This window comes from Anser cygnoides, chromosome 2 (assembly GCF_040182565.1).
Source record: "Anser cygnoides isolate HZ-2024a breed goose chromosome 2, Taihu_goose_T2T_genome, whole genome shotgun sequence".
Lineage (NCBI taxonomy): Eukaryota > Metazoa > Chordata > Aves > Anseriformes > Anatidae > Anser > Anser cygnoides.
In genome coordinates, this window is record NC_089874.1 from 139,951,690 (window position 1) to 139,973,929 (window position 22,240).

The following is a 22,240-nucleotide window of genomic DNA, read 5'->3' on the forward strand; positions in this document are numbered from 1 at the left end:
ACTAATCAGAAGCTGTGTCTGGATGAAAGCTGAATGCGTGAGTGGCATGTTGCAGCTCAGGATTTATTGCAGAGGTTGCACGGATAGCTTGAGTGGATGCGTATGACACAGCCAAGTGCAAGCATGCCAGGGCTGGAATATCATTTTGTGGAGTGTATGTGAATTTGAAAAGTGTTGCTTTTCCTCTCTCTTCATTTCCCATTTTTCTATCCCTACTCGGTTTGTTTTCTTTTGCCCTATATTGTAACGTACACCATTTGTGTATATATGTTGTACCCTCAAAAATGTATCTTGTATTTTATTTCCCTCTCCTGCTTTTTCTTTTATTCTTCGTAAACAATTCTTTCCCTTCTCAATCTCTCTGTCAGTGAGTGTGTGTGTCATTTTTTGGCTCTCACGTGCTGGCACGGTGACTTCTTACCACGTCACCTCTTCCAAATGCTTGGTCTGCTGCCTTTGGGTCCCGATGCGAAGCTTGCCTGCTAAGGAGAGCTTCCTCCTTCCATTCAAACTCCGGGTCTAAGGAAGGGCTTCTTTTCAGAGATACTCGACGTCTTCTACTTGTTCTGCCAAGTTTTCTGAAATCTGGAATGGTACAGTAGTTTTGATAGGATTTCTTTTGCCTTTTTTTTTTCTTTTTTTCTTTTAGCAAGGAGATGCATCTGGCCTTTAAAACTGGTGTATTTTCTTTGCGTTGCTGTCACTTCTGATTGTGCCATGAGCCCTGGAGGCTCCTTTCCCTCCTGTTCTGCCTCTCCTTCCACTATGTATGCCAGTACACTTAAATTTTGCTGTCATCTTAGGAACCTTTCCTCCTATGACCTGTCCTGCTCTCATCCTTGTGCCTCACCACGAAGGCGGAGCACTGCTGTGTCTACGTGGGATTGAATTTCAGCTCGTAAGCCCTCCTGAGCAGCACTAGGCCAAGACCCATGTGTTAGCAGTTTTCTGGTAATAAGAGAGTTGGTGTGACCTGAGTCCAGCCTGCTCATGAGCCGTGGGAGGGTCCCTCAGCATCTCTCCAGCTCTGTGTAGGGGTAGTCTAGCTGAGCAGACCCCTGTTCTCTTCCATGTGTCGTAGCCTGGAGGTGAAACAGATGAGAGAAGTCACTTCGCCCTAGAAAGCTGCTCCTGTTGCCCATTAAGTGGCCTGGATCACCATTTGGATTTTCAGCCAAAAAATCTTAACCTCTGTGTAAATTTCTAAAAGCTGACCTGCATCATAAAATAATTTTGGGAACTCTGTGGCTAACTACTCCCTGTTTACTAACCTTTTTTTTTTTTCATTTTAGGTATTTAATAAAGCAGTCGCTGCAAGCAGGCAAGCCTGTGGTAGCCCAAAATAGGAGTTAAGTTTGCCATCACTTTTTCTTCAGTAACACCATCTGTTGTAGAGTGAGACTGGTCATCCAGATGGCTCTTCAACTGAAAAATTTAGCTTTTCGGGCATTAGAGTTTAACTATAATTTTTCATTGCCTCTGGCACCCATTGAAAGGAAAATAATGAAGTTTCTTTATATATACAAAATGAAGTAGGATTTTTGTATAATTAATTCTTGTAAGCTTTTGCTTCACTTCCCTTTGTCCCCCCAGTACTCATTCACCCTATTTTCTGATCTACAGATAGCATCCTGGTAGTTACATGATCTTCTGGGCTGCTGGAAGCGTGTGGCCTCCGTGGCATCTCTGGCCACGTTCAGGGACCAGGCTGATGCCTGCAGGATGTGTGATGGAGAAAACCCAACACGTAACATCCCTGGCCAGGCATACAGGCTTCGTGTGTGTGAGCTGTCAGTACCCTGGGTGCTCCTGAAATTTGGTGCCCTCTCCTCAAGCTGTGCCAGTTCAGGAATTTGCAGTTACTCCAGCTTTTGGTTTGTTAGCACGTTTGGTTAATTTCCTGCAGCTCTGCTCAGACCTCTCAATTTCACTTTGCTTCTAATTAAGCTAGGCTTGGGTTCTCAAGTCTGCAGGTGTGGGATATATTTTAATTCATCTGTAAACCTGCTTCCCTGTTTTTTGGTTAATGAAATAATCTTGTGTTTTGTTCTCTTGGGAGTAGGGAAAATATTCTATTGGTTATCTGAATTTTTTGCTCTTCTGAGCGCTCATCATATTGACATCTTCCAAAACACAAATCTTTATTCTACAACCTGATTTTTATTTGATTATATAATTAAAATAAAAAATAATATATTTTTTTAATAAATCTGCAATTAAAGAATTAAAGTTTATTATTTTAGTTGCAACAACTCCGACTGAGCATGTGTTAGCAGTCGGGCCATGCTAGGTGCACTGATGTGCATCTTCTGGTTTAGTTTCATTAGGGGGGAATCCAGCACTGGCACCCTGGGAGGTTCACGTCTGTCAATTCAAACTAAAGGGCTGTGCAGACACACCTTGTGAGACCTTTAAGACAGTCATATTATCTGCGCAGTGCTTGAAACTGTTTGTAGTGGTCAGAGATACGTCTTCTGTGATACCAAGATTCACTTCCCAGGTGTGGGATGTCACTCGTCATTATCAAATGGCAGTTCTGAGAGGGGACAGGGACAGAGCTGAGCCTTTCTGTGCGCCAGGAAAAGGAACTTCAGGATGTTTGCTGTGTGGCAGCCAAGTGTGTCTCCTTGATGCTGATGTGTATGTAAAATCCAACAAGGATTGGAAGGACTGAAAGTAAAGACTTTGCATATATTACTTGTGGGTATGACGCCTTCATTTATTTTACTCAAGAAACTTTCTTTGCTCACCACTACCTTGCAGTGGCGGAGTACCTGTTGTTACTGTTGCCGTGTTTTTTTAGGTAGCTTTGTTCCTTCCTAGCATGTGAATTCTTTGCTCACGAGGTGAAGTGGTGGATGCGGATGTTGAAGAGTTATTTTCTTGCGTCAGGGAGGAGAATGCAGCCTTGGTCAGTTTAGAATTGATCTCTGAGGGAGCTGGGAGACTGATGAGCCTGGTTCTCCCCTGCCCAGTACTGAGTGTGCTCGCTTTTGATGCTGCAGAACTAGTATAAAAATAGTCTCCTTGTGAGCAGGCAGTATCCTTTGTCTGCTTTGCACGGGCTTGAGGAATGCACAGGGAGTAAAGGCAGCAGGAAGCTGGCCATAGCTACACCCAGCAAGAGTCGTTATGTAGCATGAATGAAGAAGAAATCAGAAAGTGCCACCGATTATCTGGGAACACTTCTCACAGATGGATTAGGATAGCAGCAAAAGCTGTTCATAGGAAACGTTGCAATTAGAGATCGTCCTAGGGCAATATCCTATGGTAATGGGATACAGCAATGTTGTCTTCTGTTCTACCGAGGGATGAAGGAACGAGGATAAAACCCTGGTTTGCGGTGTAGCACGGGGGAGTAAGAACATAACATGTTTTGTAAGTCTCTGGTGAAGTTGTGAAAGATTCTAGTTATGTTCCTGGCACTGCGCACGTAGCCTTGTTTCCCTCAGAGGTCTGAATTGGTGGTGTGCTGTGGGATTTATTTCCTTGCCCTTCACTTAGGGGCTTTCCCTCCAGGACATCTCTGTATGTCGTTGACTGACAATTCATTAATTTTTACTTTGCTTCCTATGTTCCCTGAAGGCCAACATGCCAGACCACATTCTGCAGTGCAGGCTTTGTGCTCTCTTTTGGGCAAACCCTAGCTGTCAGCCAGATAACTTAGATGTCCTTAGGAGAAAAGGAGCCTGTGCTTTAGGAGGTGATTGTATTGTACCGTGCTTTCATGTTGTCTGAGCAGTGATTAAGGAATCAAATTTCAGGAAACTTCACAATGGTGAGAAATCTGTAGATGATGGTTCGTAAGTCCTAAGTTCTGTTTGCTTGGAACAGTGTAACTTTATTTTTATTTTATTTTTATTTATTTATTTTTTCCAGTAGGCGTATTTGTTTTCTTACAAAGTCAGTAAAATGTCAGTGAGACTAACAAGGGCTTTCTCTACCTCCACCTAGTTTTGGCTACTGATCTTCAGGAATATATACTTCTAACAGGGAAGAGTTTAATCCATCTACTGTCCAGTAATATAAGCAGTGTCCTGCTTATAAGCATATAAGCAGAAACAGGTAAAAGACTGCTAAAATCAGTGTCAATAGGCTTCGTTATCCAGAAAGATGCTTTGAGAGTAATGGTCCTTTTGAAATCCATAATTCCTCACCAGTAGCTTCCCAAAGCAAACCTTGGTCAATGTAGTATTCAAGTTTTTTCTTCTCTTCTGGCCCACCCACTCTCCTAACTCATAGGTTTTGTTGATGGCTAGATGGCCACCCGTGTCATGAGTAACAAATGTTAACTCTGGCCCTGTTCGGGTACTCTCAACACCCACTGATAGTTTTCCAAATATTCTTCAGTCAAGAAAATAAAAAGGAACAATTTTATTCTGCCTTTGCATTACTGGTTGACGTATGTAAAGATGTTGACCTTAAAAAACTGCCAAGTCTTGGGTTTCTTGTAGTGAACCTTAAGGAGTTATGGCTGTGCTCGCTGTGGGCTGGGCACCGGGATTTCTTGTACTAACGTCTTGCTCCATCAGTCGCAGGTCCTGTTTTAACGTTCTTGCGTTATTCAAATTTCTTGATTAAACTGAGAAATCTCTCACCAATATGTGGAGACCGTAAATACAGAGGATAAAAAGAAAACCTGTCAAAACTGCAGGTAAGGATTCCCCAAAGGGATCTGAGTAATACAGTGCCAACAAATTATTTTCACAAGGGGTGTATTTATTACTTAGCTGCTGATAAGATGTGAGAAGCGTGCGGGCTGTCATTTCATTTCACTATAATTCTCTGTGATTTTTCAGTGGAAGTATAGCGCTGAGGACTTTATCTGGAGTGGTTATCTCCAGAGCTTGTGAGCACATGGCTGTGGACGACTGCAATAGATTAAACAGTAACAGGGTGGTTGTGTCAGAACGGTACATAATTGGTATTTGGGGAACCCTAGCCTAATACTCTCACTTTTTCAACAAAAAAATAAAGAAGGTCATGGGAAAGGCTGTGCTGTGCTGCTTCTTGATGTGTTCTGGGATTACCTCCACTAATTTCAAGATATACTGCAATTCACTTTTTGATTTTCATCTAAAACAGGTTGGATGGATGCCTAGTTTAGAGATTTGCCTGCATATCCAGTTTTGTTATTTTCACGTCTTGTAATTGGTTTTCCAGTTTGTACTTTCCACTGAGCATTGCTTCCACTTCCTATACTACTCAAGGTACTTTTTCAAAATCTATTTGATCTAATGATTTTTTTTTTGAATCTACAAATTACAGAAGTTTCATTATGTTTTAGTTAAGTTTCATTAAGTTTTGTTTATGAAACATTTTGTGTCTGCACTAGAAGATCTGAAGTATTTTTTTTTCAAGGTTTACTACTGATGTCTAAAAGTGAACACAAGTTTACGTGGGACTGGGGCTAGATTTGTGTTTCAAAATCTGTTTGATGGATGCAACAAAATGTTTTATTTTGATGTGTAACCTTTTACTTATGTCCTGTAAAACAAACAAGCAAACAAACAGAGGTGCCACTTGTTGAATACACTTAATGCACTAGTCAACTGTTAATTTCCACAGTCTCTCTGCTTTATGCACCAGGCATGCAGGGGATTTGGAAGTGCTAATTCCTCGTTTTGTTTTGCCTTGTTTGCTCAAACACGTGAGCAAACATGCATTGTTTGCTCCAACAGATTATGATTTCTCTCTGGAAGAATGCTTGCGTTGTTTTTCAGGGGAAGGGGAGCTCTGGTTTTGCTGGTTCTTCCACTTCCCACAGCCGTTCTTGTGGCTTGTCCATATGGTAGGATATTTCTGCGTTATTTCATTAAATGCTGTCTTCACATAGGACGGTCTCACCCTGCTGCGTTAGCTATAGTGTGATGCATGTCAGGCATTTGGGTATGATCAGCTAGACCTGTTTGTATGATGAAAACATATTTCTGGCACAGAAATTTTGACTTGCGTTTCTAGGAAGTCAGAGCCAATTATTACATGGTTATTGTTTAGAATTATTTTCTAAATATATCCCGTTGCTGATAGCCAACAGTAATACTGGGCTCTTCCTTATAGAAGTAATGTCTTGTGCCTCGTAAGTGTAACCGTTTCAATTACTCTAATCTTTTTCTCCAGCTTTGTTTTCCCCTTCAGATCCAATCAGTCACCTGAGCCTCTCTCATCGTGTCCATCTTGTTGCATCAAATACTAATTCTTTGATCTTCCTGCAGGGTAAGGCTAAATGGTGAAGATCCTTCTCCATCTGGTTTATTAAATGAGCGGTGCCAACTCTTGTCTCTGCTCTGCCGGTGATGCCAGCTTTGATTACTTGCCTCTTGTCTTCTCCTTCAGGCTCCTTATACTTTCTCTCATCCTGCTTCTATATTTAGGAGGATGGTGCAAACCTAAAGCTGTAACTTTGCTCTCTTCCAACTTTCCTTTTTAAACCTGACCTTTGGTTTGATATTTATAGATCATTCCCATATGTCATTGGCTAGGTAGGTGAAGAGGGTTTGTGACTTCTGCTAAACTGTTTCACCAATACCTTGTTTTCCTAGTCACTCTCAGCAGTATTTCTGCATTGGCTGTCTAATGTGAATATAGCAAATACTCTGTGACACAGTGGAGTGTTGTCTTTGATATGTTTCTATTCACTATTAAGCAGGATTGAGCTTGGACTACAATTCCTGTTTTTTTGTCTACTGTGATCACAAAAAGAGAATATTTGTTCTAAGAATAAGAAACAGAAAGGATCCACAAAATTTTTGATTTACTATTTCTATTTGGATATCATCACATTAGCAAGCTGGTGACTATGGAGTCAAAGTATACCTCAGTAAGAAACATTTGAAACCATTGCACCATTTGATTCTAGACGTTTGTGCACAGGACAACAAAATAAACTTGTGTCAGATGGCGGAGAATAATCACATGAATTAATTTCAACCAGGGATTCTGCCCTTGGGTTCCCCCGGGATCCTGAGAAGCTCACTGCTATTTCTCTGTTTCCCTGTATTCAAGCAGAGGTAATGTTTTTGGAACGTCAACGTCGTGTAACATTGCATGTTGTTTGCTGAAGAAAGACATCATTAAAAGTTGACTTTTCTAAACTGTGATTAGGTAGTCAATAATAAATTCTGCTGTAATTTGCCTGCACCAAAACCAGTTACAATCCTATCATGCCGTAACAGCGGGTGGCTACTTATGCTAATTAATGCACTATATAACCATGGGGTTTTATTAAGAAATAAAATATGGAGTGTGTGATTGTTAACCTCTGCTGGGTTGAGATTCCAGGTTGCCTTAGCAGAGGTGTGTTGGAAGAGTCTGGCAGGAGGCGAATGGCAGAGACTACAGGTCATTATTTTGAATACCTTATTTTCAAATGTAAATACTTAAAAGCAATTGGTTGACTGTAGCTCAGATCATTTGAATTTTGAGTTCAATTCAGTAACAACTCGCCATGAGACTTGAAGCCTCTGGAAACAGTGTGAAGGAGCTGGAATTTCATAAAAGTACAAGGCTTTTCGTAAGTAACAGCTCTTTATTATCAAGGAGAACATGAAGTTAGAAATCAGATGCTGGGATTTGAAGGTGATTGAGCCAGAAGTCTGAGGTCTGGAAGAAGTGAGCTTATGGGAGGGATGTAAGGAAGGCTTTAATAGTTGTTCTATAACCCGTGTACTGCTTGCTCCTTTTCAGGGAGTAGACTGTGGTCCTTTGAGAAGGGTCTTCGTCTCTCTCTCAGTATCTCCTTCTGCAGTCTCTAAAGAAGGAAACAACTTCCAGGGCTCCCAGTTTCAAGCTCTGAGACGGCTGCAGTTATTGCTGGGGAGGCATGGGAGAGCCAAAAAGAGTTTGAGGGGACCAGGGATTCCCTTGAGCAGGGATTCAGTGCTGCCCAAATGCAGCCAGCACCTCGAATCCAGTATGCTGGTGTGCTGGGTTCATCTGAGAGGTCATCCAAGGCTGTATGTAACTCCATGAAACTGTTTGTGTTTTCTCTCTCTTGCTCTATTTAGCTTATAATGCAGAAAATTGAGGAAAACAGGAGTTGTATGCTGCAGTGTCTGAGAGAATTCTAATACTCGAGTGTTGCCAGAAATGTGATGTGAATGGGCGTACCCATGAGAAAACTTAGCAGAGCTACTTGGAATAATAAGTGCAGCTGCAATTTATGATTTTAGAAACAAATGTTTTTCAGAACCTAAAATTAGGCTTCTATCATGGTAAATCTTTGTATGGTACTTCTCAGTAACTCTCAGTGGGGGATTCTTTTAACCCTTTCCCATTTAGAGCAGTACCTTTTATTCCTCAGATATTTTCAAGTTACTGTTAGATGTAGGAGTTAGAGAAAAGGTGGCAGAATCCAGGAAAGTGGGAAAAGGTGACAGGGAACTGGAGAACACCACCGTGAAGCATCAAAGACATTCAGGTAATGCTTGCCCTTCAAAGTTTCTGGAGAAAGGAAAGGAAAATGCCATTTTTCCTCTGAGGGTCTTCCCCATAAGGTGTCTAAATTGAAACAGCTAGTGTAACTGGTCATACATATAAAATAAATAAATAAATAAATAAAAGAACACTTTGAAATGTGTAGATCAGTGTGAGCTCATCAAGTGATGTGCTTGGCTGTATATCTGTCTAAGCTGAAGATATTAGAAAGAGGATGCTGTTGCTGTCAAGTAGATCTAGCTGAGTAAAGAAAACGTGATGGTATTTCAAAGCCCTCAGAACAGTTTGATGTGTTTTGGAAACTGGGGGATATTAGTTGAAGCATCTGTGGGACTTGAAGGGGGTTTTAATGCAAGTTTGTTTTTGGCTGAGAAATTCTAACCACAGATATGCAACGTTTTCCACCTCCACCCAGGTTTTTCAGAAAGACTTGACAGGGGTTAGCAGGGAGCGGAGCTCAGGAGCTGTCAAGGTTTGCAACCCAGCCTGGCCATCGGGGTTTCAGAAGGATGCTGCCAGATGGGTCTGTCTCACCCAAATGTTTCAGTGTTGTCAAAACAGGAATTTCCAAGAAAGAAAATGTTTTATCTGCATCTTTGCTACCAGGCCATTCAGTATGTTCAGAGCTCTGGTTTTGAGGCAGCAAGACGTGGCACTGTGTGATGTGCCATGGGTCATGTCAGCCATCGCCTGCTCATTGCAGGTGAACAGCTCGGTGGTTAAGTCATGGATCGAGCACTGTGCTGTTAAACCAGGAGTTTTGTTAACTCTGTTATTAATCAGTGTATGGGGTCATCGTAACATTCACCTGCAAGTCAGTGAACCTTTGTGTTCATGTAGATGAGTATTAAAAACCCACTTGTGGGGCTGCGTACAAAGGCTTTGCAAGCTGCAAGTCATCTTTGGGCTGCACTTAGAGAACAACCGCTTTAAACTACATGATGAATAGTTATGAACTGCATACATTCAGAGTTGTTCTGTAGCATTCAGTGTTTGTTTATAGACAAGCTAGGTTTGATAAAAATACCATTTCCAGTGAATTATTTAAGTAACTCCACTATGCTTACACATAAGTGTAGTACAGAGTATTTTACAAAAACAACTTTTTGCTTGACAGCTGAAACTGAATTCAAACTCTATGTACTAGGTTGTAAAAAAAAAACAGTTCTGCCTCTAAAATTGTATGCTACCCTTCTTTCTGAATAGATACGGTTTTTAACAGATTTTCTATTTATAAAGTAATGTATGTGGTCTCAGTGTTAACACTAGCCATGAGCAATCACTAACATAATTTTCCTGCATAATGTTCTGTAGGAGCTAAAAGTTATTCCTCTTTGACATTTCAACACCAGAAGAAAATTCCCACTTGTAATTGAGTTATTGCTCTGCAGCGCTGCGCAAGGTGGGCTTCAGCCTTTTCATGGCCTGACCTTTAAGGCCGTACGTGGTGCATGGTGTGTGTATGTGTATGTGAATGCAGGTGACTCGCTGCATGCCCTTCCTCGTGGAGGCTGCCTGAACAGAAGTGACACCCGGGACAGATCGGGGAGGAGGAAGCCCATGGTCCCCTTGACAGCCCTCTGCTCCTGCAGCTATTGGAGGTGAGCAGGGAGAGCTGCAGCTGTCACTTTTCAGGTAGTCTGGAATCTCATAATGTTCCTAAGTCCAATTCACCTTCACAGAATCACAGAATTGTAGGGGTTGGAAGGGACCTCCAGAGATCATCGGGTCCAACCCCCTGCCAAAGCAGGTTCCCTGGAACAGGCTGCCCAGGTAGGCGTCCAGACGGGCCTTGAATATCTCCAGAGAAGGAGACCCCATAACCTCCCTGGGCAGCCTGTTCCAGAGCTCCGTCACCCTCACCGCGAAGAAGTTCTTTCGCATGTTGGTGCAGAACTTCCTGGGCTCCATTTTGTGGCCATTGCCCCTTGTCCTGTCCCCACAAACCACTGAAAAGAGGTTGGCCAAATCCCTCTGTCTCCCACACCTCAGGTATTTCATACACATTGATGAGATCCCCTCTCAGTCATCTTTTCTCCAGGCTGAACAGACCCAGGTCTCTCAGCCTTTCCTCATAGGGAAGATGCTCCAGGCCCTGTATCATCTTTGTGGCCCTTTGTGGACCTTCTCCACCATTCTTCTGACACGACTGTCCGTGTACTCGTGTCTCTCGATTAGGGCCCAGAAGTGTGCGCATTTAAATTTACTTACAGACTGCCGAAGTCACGATTACTGTTGGACCTTCTGAGTAAAGCCTCCAGCCTGCTACCTTTTATCCAAAACCATTTTCCTTAGCAACCTGGATGAACTAATGAAACGGAAAGAAAATTGTGTTGTTTCAGGCAGTCTCTCTTCCAACAGAGACTCTGATAGGCACTCTTAATTAGGTTATAAAGAGATCCATAAAAGCAGAGTGGAGAATAATCTTCTCTCTCCCCTTTAGCAGATGATGAAGGAATCATCATATATACAGGATTAAATAGAGAGCAAATCCTCAAATAATAAGCAAAATAGCTTGAATAAGTAGAATATATTGAAGAGCGTGATAAACTTGATATTTAAAACAAAAGAGCAAGAGAGGAAATGTTGCCATTTTACAGATGCTTCTCTTTTCTTTTTGAGGAAGGAAAATGCTTGACTTCTTAAGACTGAACCATTTTCTTGGGAAACCCTTGCATTTATTTCCTGGTAGCAGCCGCCATGTGCTGGGTATTCTCCTGCACATTCCCAAGGTGACTGGCAGTACGGGAAGATCCCAGAACGGATTCAGTCATTCTCCCTCCTATGCTTTGCACTGGAAAGATTTCTTTCAGCCTGACGCTGTTCATTTACCAGGAATAGCACTAATTGCGGGGAGAGAAGCTGTTCAGGGGTAATATGGACCTACTGGGGGATTTTGTATTTCATTTGATTTAGATGATGAAGCTTTTGGGAGAATCTGCCGCAGTCAAAAAATACAGCTGGGGAATGAGTGCTCATGCTTGGCATGACGTTTTGCCGTGCTGCTCAATGTTAGAACTAATTTTGAGGAGTTATTATAGTGTTGTAATAAGCTTTAAAAATATGTTCTGTTGCTGAAAGGGACTTTTCTGCTTACAGTGGATTTCAAGCTTCAGACTGACAAATTCAGATTATAACTACGCAGTGACAGGCAGACTTAGCCTGAGTTTTGAAAATAAAAGCAGACTGTTTTATTTGTCAAGTCAGTGTACACTACTGGATAAAGTAACCTGAACGCTCAAACATTTACATTTCATTTTGTGTTTCATGAATGTCACTGTATAATGTATGAACTGCATAGGCAAATAGAAAGATCAGGTGATGCTAGAATAGTTGCTTTCATGTGGAACTACTAAAACCTCTTACTTAAGGAGAAAGTAAGTGGTGTCTCCTCTGTACTATTTTCACTAAAATACTTTTTGTTCTCTCGCCCTCATTTTTATTTTCCACTTGAACACAGAATGTATTGGATTTTATTTCTTGTTAAATGGAACATCAAAAAGGAGTTCACTATTCTATAGAAATGAAATCTGTGGGAGTAAGAAGAGCATTTGTGTAGTGAAGATGTTTCAGAGTTTCAGTTTTCTTCAGAAAATAAAGGGGCTCAATGAGTGTCTTCTGGTGGCTTTTGGTTTGCTCACTGCTTGAGACTGCATCCAGTCAGGTCCTTTGCTCTTTCTTTTCATATCCCTTCAAGCAGTCAGATTTTAAAGCCTGTTTTGTTTTGGTTTGTTTTGGTTTGTTTTTTTTTCCCCTGCTATTGAATTTCATGGAAACTTTGCCACTGATTTTCAGTGAAAACCCCACAAACAACAAAAAAGATCACTAGATTTCTCTATTTTCTCTCTTGTATTTCACTCGTGGGATTTACTTCTGTACTATCTATGGAGATAATACTAAAGTTCTGCTGTCTAGTTTTTCCAGTTAAAAGCTCTCCCCTTTTATCCTTCTAAATGTTTGCCTTTGGTGCTAAGATACAGTTCTTTCTTCTGCAGTCTTCAGGGGCTTTTCCCCCCTCTGTCATTCACATCCCTGTCTTGTGTTTTTTTCCTAGACTGCCCTTGTATTCCTGTTGACCCTTAAAGCCTTATTTTTCAAACTGTAAAATATCTCCATGCGACTTTGTGTTGCAGCACCAGCCTATTGTAGAGAAAAGGTATTCCTAAATATATTTCTGTTTAATATATTTCATTTGTCTGATGGAGGACGTTGCTTGAAGAGTATACTGCTCTAAAGGATGTGAGGTGTAGAGAAGAAAGGGAGGAAGAAAATCTCATCTTTGGTTTTGAAAGTTTTCCCTGACTCTCCTCTACCTTCTTCTGCAATTACCTGATTAAAAGGAAGAAGTTTCATTGTGGGTAAGTATCCTCCTTCCCTACCCTTTCCCTTCAGTTCACTGGAAGCTGTTGGCTGTGCGCCACCCTTTACCATGACCACGTTTTGGAAGGATGAGGAGCCTCCCCTTAACATCCCCTAACGCTCTGCAGTCCGTGCCAGAGGAAGTTCAAGTTTCCAGAGTCACTTCATGTGCGTGCGTGAGTGTGGGAGGCCTTGGCCTTCCCTGTTCCTCACTGCAACGAAGCAGAGATTTGGAAGCACTGATACGGTACTTGGCCCTTCCCTGAAAGCCGAGATGCTGCTTCACACCTGTTTGTGCACGAAAATTTTATTGTGAGCATTCATTACCGGTAGTAATGAACGTCATTAAGTGGAGAAGGTAGGAAGGCCAGATAAGTATTCTAGACAGCTGGCTGACTATAGTTTGCTTATGTATTGCTAGCCCCGTGGAGCCTCTTTGATTCTCTGCTTTCCAAATAAAGAAATGTATTTTTTGTGTGTGTGTGTTTGGATTTATTTACATCCTTCCTGTAGGTATAAAATACATCTGTTAGCACTGAGGTTTTTTAGTCTGTCCTGTGTGCTTGCTAGACTCCGGCGATTGTGGGGTCACTGAAGATATAAATACGGATTCCGCTCAAGGTTGAGGAGCCAGGAGTTCAAGAAGAAAAAATAAAAAGAAACCCCATGAAGCCAGAAGTCTTGCAGCTGCTGGCGATTAGGATTGTCACTGGCGTCCCCTCCAGGAGCCCTCCTCTAACACAGCTATGGTAGCGTGCGGCAGGCAGCTGCGGTCCCACAAGGCAGGGATGTAAACACGGGAGGAAGGAGGTCGGCCGGTCGTGTTGAGCACGAGGAGGCCAAACAGGTGTGTGACTTCTGTGTTCCCTCAAGGTATTGTCAGCTGCTGGAGAATTGGCCTAATGCCTTTAAGATGCAGAAAGCGTCTTTTTTGGTTGAAGAGCAGCTGATAAAAGCTGATATCCACTTTATACTGAAGTTTGGAAAGGGTTGTGCAGGCTGTTCCTCTTTCAGTCTTAACAGTCCCGGGATGGAATTCATTGGATTTGCTTCATTTGATCATTTTGCCATTAACAGTTGCTTTCTGCTTCTTGTTTGACAAACCATATCTAATCCGTGCAATTTTTTAAAAACTTTTGTGGTTTTTGGAGAATTCCCATGGTGTATGTGTACTGAATATTATAATGAAACACAAACATATACGTGTTAGTTGCATTCTGCAGCCTAGCGCATATATAATTATGTCAAAGCTATTATGCTTATTTGGTAAAGCTTAATTTTAATGAATGCCTAGTACTGATTAGATGCAGTTTTCCAAATGTTGATTTAAATGGAGTCCATATGGTAGCAGAGCGATGCTGTTGTCTTTTTCAAAGGGAGTTTTTCTTGGTAAGGCCAGCGGTCTCTGCAATCTCTTGTACACTCTGTTACACTTCTGCAGATGCTACACCAATTAAAGGTTGGTGCAAGTAACCTGGAAGAGTTTGTATAACTAGACTCCAAATATTTTATCCCTGGTAGCAGACAGCTATATTATCTTCCATAGTTGTACAAGATTATACTTTTGCTTCTTTGTTTCTCCCAATTTTCTGTGTGTATTCTTATTTTGTTTCCAATTTAACAGTCTTGCTATTAATTCAGCTTGCAGTAAAACAACAAATGAAATCCTACAAAGCCAATATAAAAAGCAAACAAAGCAAGAGAATATTTGGGACAAATGATGACAGAAACACAAAATTAGACTCGCTTTATTCCTTTCATATTTTGCCAAGTGGCTGTAAATGGGGAATAGTCTTGATTTTATTTTTAAAAACCCAAGTTGTCTCAGAAGATTAATAATACTTTTGACATTTTGACTAATTATGTTACAGTTTAGGACATTTTGGCCTCTCTATCCAGATAATGGTGAGGCTCTTGGAAGAATGTACACAGTCTGAGTGTGCACAAGGACATGCTTTGTTTTGTAAGGCCTCTGCTGCTGTGTACTTCATGGTGCTGGAAAATGCTGGAGTGGAGTTCAGCTTTTGCCATGCTGCTTTTGATAAAGAGAAAGATAACTGCAGTGAGGCAGTCACGATTAGCTGCTCTCCATAGCTAAGCGTGAGATCGAGGTGTACGGTTTCCCATCTGTTTTGCTACAGGATGTTCCATCATTCCTTCAAAACGTAAAGCTTTGTTTGTCAGGGGGAGCCAAAGGAGGAGGAGGACGCAGTCCTATTACCACCAGTTAAGGCTGTGATCTTGCTATGGGTAAGCTAGGGATTAACGCAGTCATAGGGCTATTTAAGAAAGCATTTTGTGATTTTGGTCAATAATGAAATAGCTGATCTAATACGAATGTTGAGTTTACATGTGTTTGGTGTAGTGAACGTGGCACGGGACCTGAAGAAAATCCATGGTCCTGTATGTGACTGGAATTTCACAATTCAGTGAAACATATGCTTAGTGTTAGTATAAGGGCATAAACTAAGCTGCTCAGACAACCTAGATATTGTATTTCCCAGTCCTGTATTTCTGTACAGGGTTAGTGTGAAGAATTGTGCACTGGGAGGTGTGTGTGTGTGTGTGTATGCACGTGATGGCTGAAATAGATCTTTGTAAGCTTTGGTATTAGAAGTTTTTTGTTTCTTTGTTTTAGAATCATGTCAGAGTTCTTGTAATGCCGTGCTTGCTTTTCCCTTTAGGAGAAAAAGTTGTCTTCACCTGAGGCTTCAGCTCGAGACGTGTTTTCTATCAGAGCATCCAGTTTAGCTTAAAGCACTGGTTCTTCAGTTTATTTGTCCTTAGGCATTTTAGCTTATCTTGGGGATAAGGGTCGGTAGGCAAGGAACAAAATAATGAACCATGCGAGGTCAGCTACCACGGCAAAAAATAGTTAGAACTGACCTGACACCAGCAGCACATCCTTTCATCAACAGCTTTTAGTGTCTCCACATTTGATTATTTTACTTGGAAGAGAAGCTAATTAGCTAGCAGCCTCTTGACTGTTCTTACCCTTTCTTTGCACTTTCCTGTAGGATGCGAACCACATCTGTGTCGTGCTGCTTACTTGACGTGCACCTTGAGCAGAGAGAATGTTTTATTTGTGGGAGCCTCTCCTCTGCTGTTGTTATTCGTGCTGTGATACTTCTCTTAAATATCTTCCAAGATGTGAAATCCAAGTGTTTATCAGAAGCAAAACCCAACAGCTTTATTTATCTGACTCTTGACAGCTGTTGAATAGGAATGTCAAGACCGAATGATGATGACTTTTTATTACCATGAACAGGTTTATGAAGAATGATTCTAGCTCAGTGTGTTCAATTTCTTTAAACAGTTTAAACATGGAGATGAGGTAATCCAGTAGATCTAAAATCTGAAGAACAGGTGCTTTTGTTAAAAAACAAAATAAAAAAGGACGTAAAAGCCCAACCCCCTCTCCACTACTGAACACCAAGCTATGGGATTAGAGTATGGGTATGTTAAATATTACATGATGTAGTTACCCTTAATGTTTTCCAAAATGAATTCAGGATGACAGCATCAGGACAGTGTACTTTCGAAGCACCAGAGGCTGGCATCACCCCCAGGTGCGCAGGAGACACTGAAGGTGCACGGTGCCTGCCCGCAAGTACAAACGTTGCAAAGACCAATGATGATCCTGAGTCAGGTTTGCTTTGTGATCCCCCTTTCAAGCTGGTTCTCTCTGGTGCTTTCCTTTCTTTTATTTTTCAATGGGGCAAGGAATGGAAAGTGCAAGTCTGATTTTTTATTTTTTTTTTGTAAAATCCTTTTTCTTTAGAAAGAATATCCACCGTCATATTTGTTTAGACACAGTGAAAGAAACCTTCCTTGTCCACCACTACCCAAATTCTCTCTCCCAAACCACTTCCTCTTTGCTCTGTTCTGAGCCAGACGTAGGGCTGCTTCTGTCCATCTTCATCTTTTCACACACAGGGTCTCATTTCTTCTCTAGTTTGTTTGGCTAGTTCTTGCTCAAGTCTTGCCATATGGTCAGCAGCTGTTAAGTTTTTGGTTATCTCTGCATAAAAGGGGTGTTAATTTACTTTTTTTTTTACTCTTTGACACTTTTTAAAGCAATTTAATGAGATATACTGGACACACGGTGTGTTTTGCATGCATGTAGGCTTTAATCAGGTATATCCCAAGACGCTCAGTCTCTGCTATGGATGTTTCCTAGTATCAGAGTATGCGAGTTGGTCTTCTGGCAGGAATATACGGTCCTGTGATACTGTAGTGGTAATGCTTAGTCTATTTTCCATTTTGTAACGGTCACTTGGATGGTCATTCATTGCCTTCAGATCCTGGTATCATCTGAACAGTTGCTGGCTCTACCTGCCTGTGGCAAAATCTCATGATTTGGGTACTTGGGTTTACCGTAGTAATCTTGGCAGGGTAGTGGTTCGAGCGTAAAAAAGACAAGACTACCAGCTGCCTTCAAGGTTTAATTTTTGTGCTAGCTAAAGTAAACTCTCTACCTGCAAATGTCCATTCATGTGAGTTATGTTAGCACGCACGCATCTCCAGAAGTTGTCAGAAGCTTTATTCACAGTTGCTGTGGAGCACTGGGACCGAGCATCTGAAAGAAATGTAATTGCTCCTTACATTGGAGCAACAGTTTTAGGGGGTTCTTTTGTTGAGCATCTGGGAAATAACGGGAGGAATGAAATCAATACAGGTGGTGATAAAACTTGAATTACTGTAGTTCAGCAGTTCCACAACATGTTAGTACTGAGCCATTATCTTGCCAGAAGACACAGGTGAATGGGTTCATTTAAAATGAGTGGAAACTGCTTGTTTCTGCACCGTTGTTGAAATATAGGGTTTTTCTGAACATTAATACATAAAATTGTCATATCATGGGGTGGTTTTTTTTCCAGTGTGTTGTTTTATTATTTTTTTTGGAAAGTCTACTGGTTTACATTCTGTCTATATCCCCAAACACTCAAATATTAAACGTATGCAGTAAAATGTTGTAGTTTAAAAATTGGGGCTGGGGACTGTTACAGGGGCAAAGGGAAAGGAAAAAGTATGTAAGATCTGAACTTGTAAGTCCCTGTGAGTGCATCCGGCTCAGGAAGGATTGCATGGCACAAGACATTCTGCCTACCTCGATGTTTGTCTGGAGGCTGGGGAAGCTTGGTTATTTTAAAGGTGAGCTTCTGGTTACCCCATCTGCACAGCTGATGAGGCAGAGAGGCTCCAGCCTTCCTATGATGTTCAGCCATAAACAGCAAGGAACAAAAACTTCTTGAACTGTTTCCACCTAATAAAGAGATCTGTCCACACTCTGGGGAAGCTCCTATGGAAGCTCGGTACATGATTTGTAGTATTTTCTTTTCAAATAAATGTTTTTGTATATCTACTCTGCTGGTTGTGTTACTGATTACAGTATGTCTTAATATTGCTAAGCTGAGAAGGATTTATTCTTCTAAACAACTAGAACTGAATAATCTCTCCCATTTTATCTAATCATTTATCCCTAGAAAGTGAATCTCTCCACACATCTCCTCCAGGAGTATCTTAAGTATTTTTTCCAGATCAGAAGACTTAAAAATCACAGATTTTTTGATTTTGTTTGTTTAAATATGTAAAAATATGTGTCTTTGTCTTTTTTAAAAAAGAACTGTCTAATTCTGTTGCATTACGTGTCTGCTTCTGTAAGTAGGTTCATAGGTGAAGATTTTCACATATTGGGCAAGCAGCGCTGGGTGTCCCTCCTTGAGCAGGTGGTAGGACCAGATGGCCTCCAGAGGTCCCTGCCAGCCTCAGTCATGCTGTGATTAATATATGGATAGCATATAACTAATATACGGATAACATATAATTAATATATGGATAGCATATAATTAATATATGGTAAAAGCTAATGTGAAGAATGTCTGTAATCTGGCTTGAAAGCTTCAGCTAGCCTTCCTTTGTAGGTAACATGTAGGTAAAGATAGGTAAAACTATAGAAATTACTTTTGGAAACTTCATTCCGCAGACATTTCACTGACAGTCATTATTTAGTAACTGAGATAAATGGCATATTCATAAGGGTACTGAGGAAGCCTTTACATGACTGGGTATTTTATGGATATTGGAAATGCCTTTCCTGAGTAGTGTCTGAAATCTGAGAATTACAAACTAGACCTTAACTAAAGAGAGAGAAATCTGGTCACAGATGTGTTATTTCAGCTTAAAATCTCAGTGCAGAGGATGGCTAGTACTGAAGAGCTGCTCGTGCAGAGCTTTGCCCTAATATTTCTATGTGCACTTCTAAGCTTACTTTAGGATTTAGGACATGTAATTGTACCCCAGTCCATCTCAGGTCATTCCTGTGCTATCAGAATGGTTCTCAGGTATTCCTTGAGTCTGTCCTCATCTCAGGCTCCGAAGCAAGGAGAGGTGTTGTCCCCAATTTATTAGAGGGAAGTGGAGGAAATGAATGGTTTAGTATCAGGAATTCGGGCATACATCCACATCCTGATTTCTTCCTTTTTTTCCCTGCATACAGTTTTTCAGCAGATCTGCTCTAAAGATCTCAACCCAGGCACCAGAAAGTAAGAAATAGGTAAATAATGGCTAAATGTGAAAAACAAAACAAAAAACAAACAAACAAACAAACTTGGAGGAACTTGTTAAGGAACTTGTCCATTTACTTTTTTTTTCTTTTTCTTTTTTTTTTCTTTTTGATTTAAAATTTAATCTCCACAAGGCACAGCTATTCCTATATAGAAGAGAGTGGGGCCTTTTTGTCTAGTGGGGCATGTTTTTCTTCATTTATGCATAATTTGTTTAAAGTTTACTGATTTTTTTTTGATTTCATTTATTTCATCGACAGTTAGTGGTTGGAGTCTCAAGTTTGTAGAGAATGAGGAAATGTACATTTAGTTTATGGTCTCATTGTCTTATTTTTTCTGAAGTCTGTCATATTAATGCTCTTCAAAATAGGTGTGTTTTAGATAGCCAGTCTGATATTGAAATAAATGAAGTAGTGAACTTTAATTTCATTACTTGTCATAGGAAAAAAATGCACTTCTTACACTTACTTCTGCTCGCTTACCGACTTTTTGTTGTTTTTTCTTCCCGATGAAGCAGCGAAGGAAGTGTGCTATTGACTAGTATCAAAGCATAATGTTGATCTAAATAGTGCTGACACAGAGTAACTTCCCAGACATACAGAACGGGGACAGTCAGATATACTGATTTGTATAAAAACAATTCAGGTATTTTATTGAAAGATATATTTCCACATAGTAACTGTACTCCTTTTGAAGGTATGCTGGGGGTGGCAGTGAAAGTATGCTTTTTAATAATTCTATAGCGGTGATAATAATTTACAAGCTAAGCTGTTAACACTGTATTTTTATTTTTCTTTTCTATAGCCCACATACCGGGTGGCAGAGTTATCAGTCTGGCATACCCCGGATTCCCACTGCTTGCATCTCTGTGGAAGATGCTGAAATGATGTCACGGATGTCTTTGCGGGGCACTAAGATTGTTGTGTACCTGAAGATGGGGGCCAGGACCTATCCAGACTCTCCTTCCTTTAACACTGTGGCAGAGATAGTTGGAAACAAGTACCCAGAGCAGGTGAGTGAGAATATATGAGAAGAAACTTATTTTGCTCTTAAAAAATCAGAAAGAAACATACCCAGAGAACATCACTTTTAAGAAATGCCTCAAATAAGCACCTTTTAGTCACCTGTTCTTCCTCATTTCAGATATCTCAGCATTTCATTCTTTACCAGGTAGCAGGTTTGAAACAACCAGGCTCAGTCCTGATGCACTAGGATGTACTGATGTAGTATTTCACAAGACTTGTAAGAATTATTGTCTTCTAAGAACAGGAAATTCAACTAAATTGTACACAATTTAACCTCCTACGTTGTTTCCGTAGCTTGAAGCTCGCATTAACTAGTGCCATCTGCACAGATACCACAGAGCATGTATGGAAGCAGAAGTGAAATCCTAGCACTGCAACAATACAGTTATTATTCTTAATAACTAAAAGAAAGTTATGGTTACCATAAGGATTTTTGCTCTGAGTTTGCATGTTGTTCTGTTTATAATCTGTAAGCGGTTTCTTTATCAGACAAATAAGCCAGATTCTGCTGTCTGGAAATAAAATTGTGTGTCCGAGTTTTTCTTCAACGGTAAAAGTGAATACAGAATGTCAGTTTAACTTTTTTTAAAATATTTTTTTTTCTTATGCAGACCATTGCTGCATTTAGCTGTAATTGTATGCGTGTCAGGTTGGAGCAATAAGCCGTCAACACTAAAAAGTAGCTACTAGTTCTGTTTGAACATTGGTTGATCCTAAATTGCTCATTTCCATTTTAAGACTTTCTTCTTGCTTTCTCTTTTCTTCCAATTTCCTGGCCAAAAATCATACAAACTAAATTTGTTGTGCTGGAGGACTTGTTCTAGTATGCGGTCTCTTCTATGTCAGCTTACAAGACAGAATGAATTTTCTGGCAGTGTGGTATATCATGAAAATGCTGATGCAGCCTCACTCACAACAGCACTAGAAATTGCTGCTGAAGTACATCTACTGAGCTGTGATTCTTTTTTGTAAACATTGTAGTTTTCTAACTTAAATAGAAAATAAGAATGACTATCTCCGTCCTTTAAACCAGCCATAGTTCTTACAAGGGTTTACCTGTTCTGAAATAGAAATTTTGTGGTTTTGGCTTGTGAGGTCTCAAAATCCTCAGTGTTAGCACAAATGCACAATTTCTGCAGCTTGATCACTGGGCAAGAAAAAAAAAAGTAATGATCATTTGCGGTTGATTGGTTTAGTTTTATGAAACACGTGGACCGAGTTAAAGACGGTGCCCAAACTTTTAAAGTAGGGAACAGCTAATTTAATTATATGTCATCTGAAGTTTTAGTAATGCTTCTAATCAGCTAGTATGCTATCTTCCCTGAATTATGGTTGGTGGATTTCAAAATTATGGCATTTCAACTCAGATTATAAAGTGTCCAAATGTAACCTTCAAGTATGCTTAAAGATGCTTGCATGTGCTTTATTTTCCCTTTGCTATCTGACTCTTGTTTCTTTAAGTAATGAAATTGGTTGTGATCGCTTCACTTCTTACTCTGAGAAGCTCAGGTTTTTGAAACACTGGGTGAAGACTTATTTACAAGCCCCCTGCTGATGTTAATGGGAGTGGTAGTGTACACACTTTGAAAAAGTAACCAAGAAACAGAAAAGTAAAACAAGTGAATGCTTAGTTTTTTATAGTACTCAGTTCCTCTTGGAACCTTAATGGATGCTTCAGCACGCTAATTCTACTTTGTTACTCCATTAAAAACTGGAACCATCTAACTATTCAGGCAATAAAATACACTGCAGACCCAAACTCTTACAATGTCTTTTATACCAGAGTGTTTGGAAATGCATTACAAGTCCAGTGGAAGAGAAAGGTGCTGTTTCCATGGGCCAAAATTTCAATTT

General features: G+C 40.5%; 1 protein-coding gene across 8 annotated transcripts in view; it reads left to right on the plus strand.

Moving 5' to 3' along the window:
• The window catches only part of CPQ (carboxypeptidase Q), a 185,281-nt gene that overhangs the window by 36,809 nt on the left and 126,232 nt on the right, over window positions 1-22,240 (plus strand). For all 8 annotated transcript variants that reach the window (XR_010828728.1, XR_001206680.3, XM_066990613.1 and 5 more), the window contains one exon: window positions 20,166-20,373. Coding sequence is in view for 6 of the 8 variants with exons in the window: in XM_066990613.1 (XP_066846714.1) it covers window positions 20,166-20,373 (208 nt within the window). In the remaining 2 variants the exon portion in view is untranslated. The remainder of the gene's footprint in view (window positions 1-20,165; window positions 20,374-22,240) is intronic.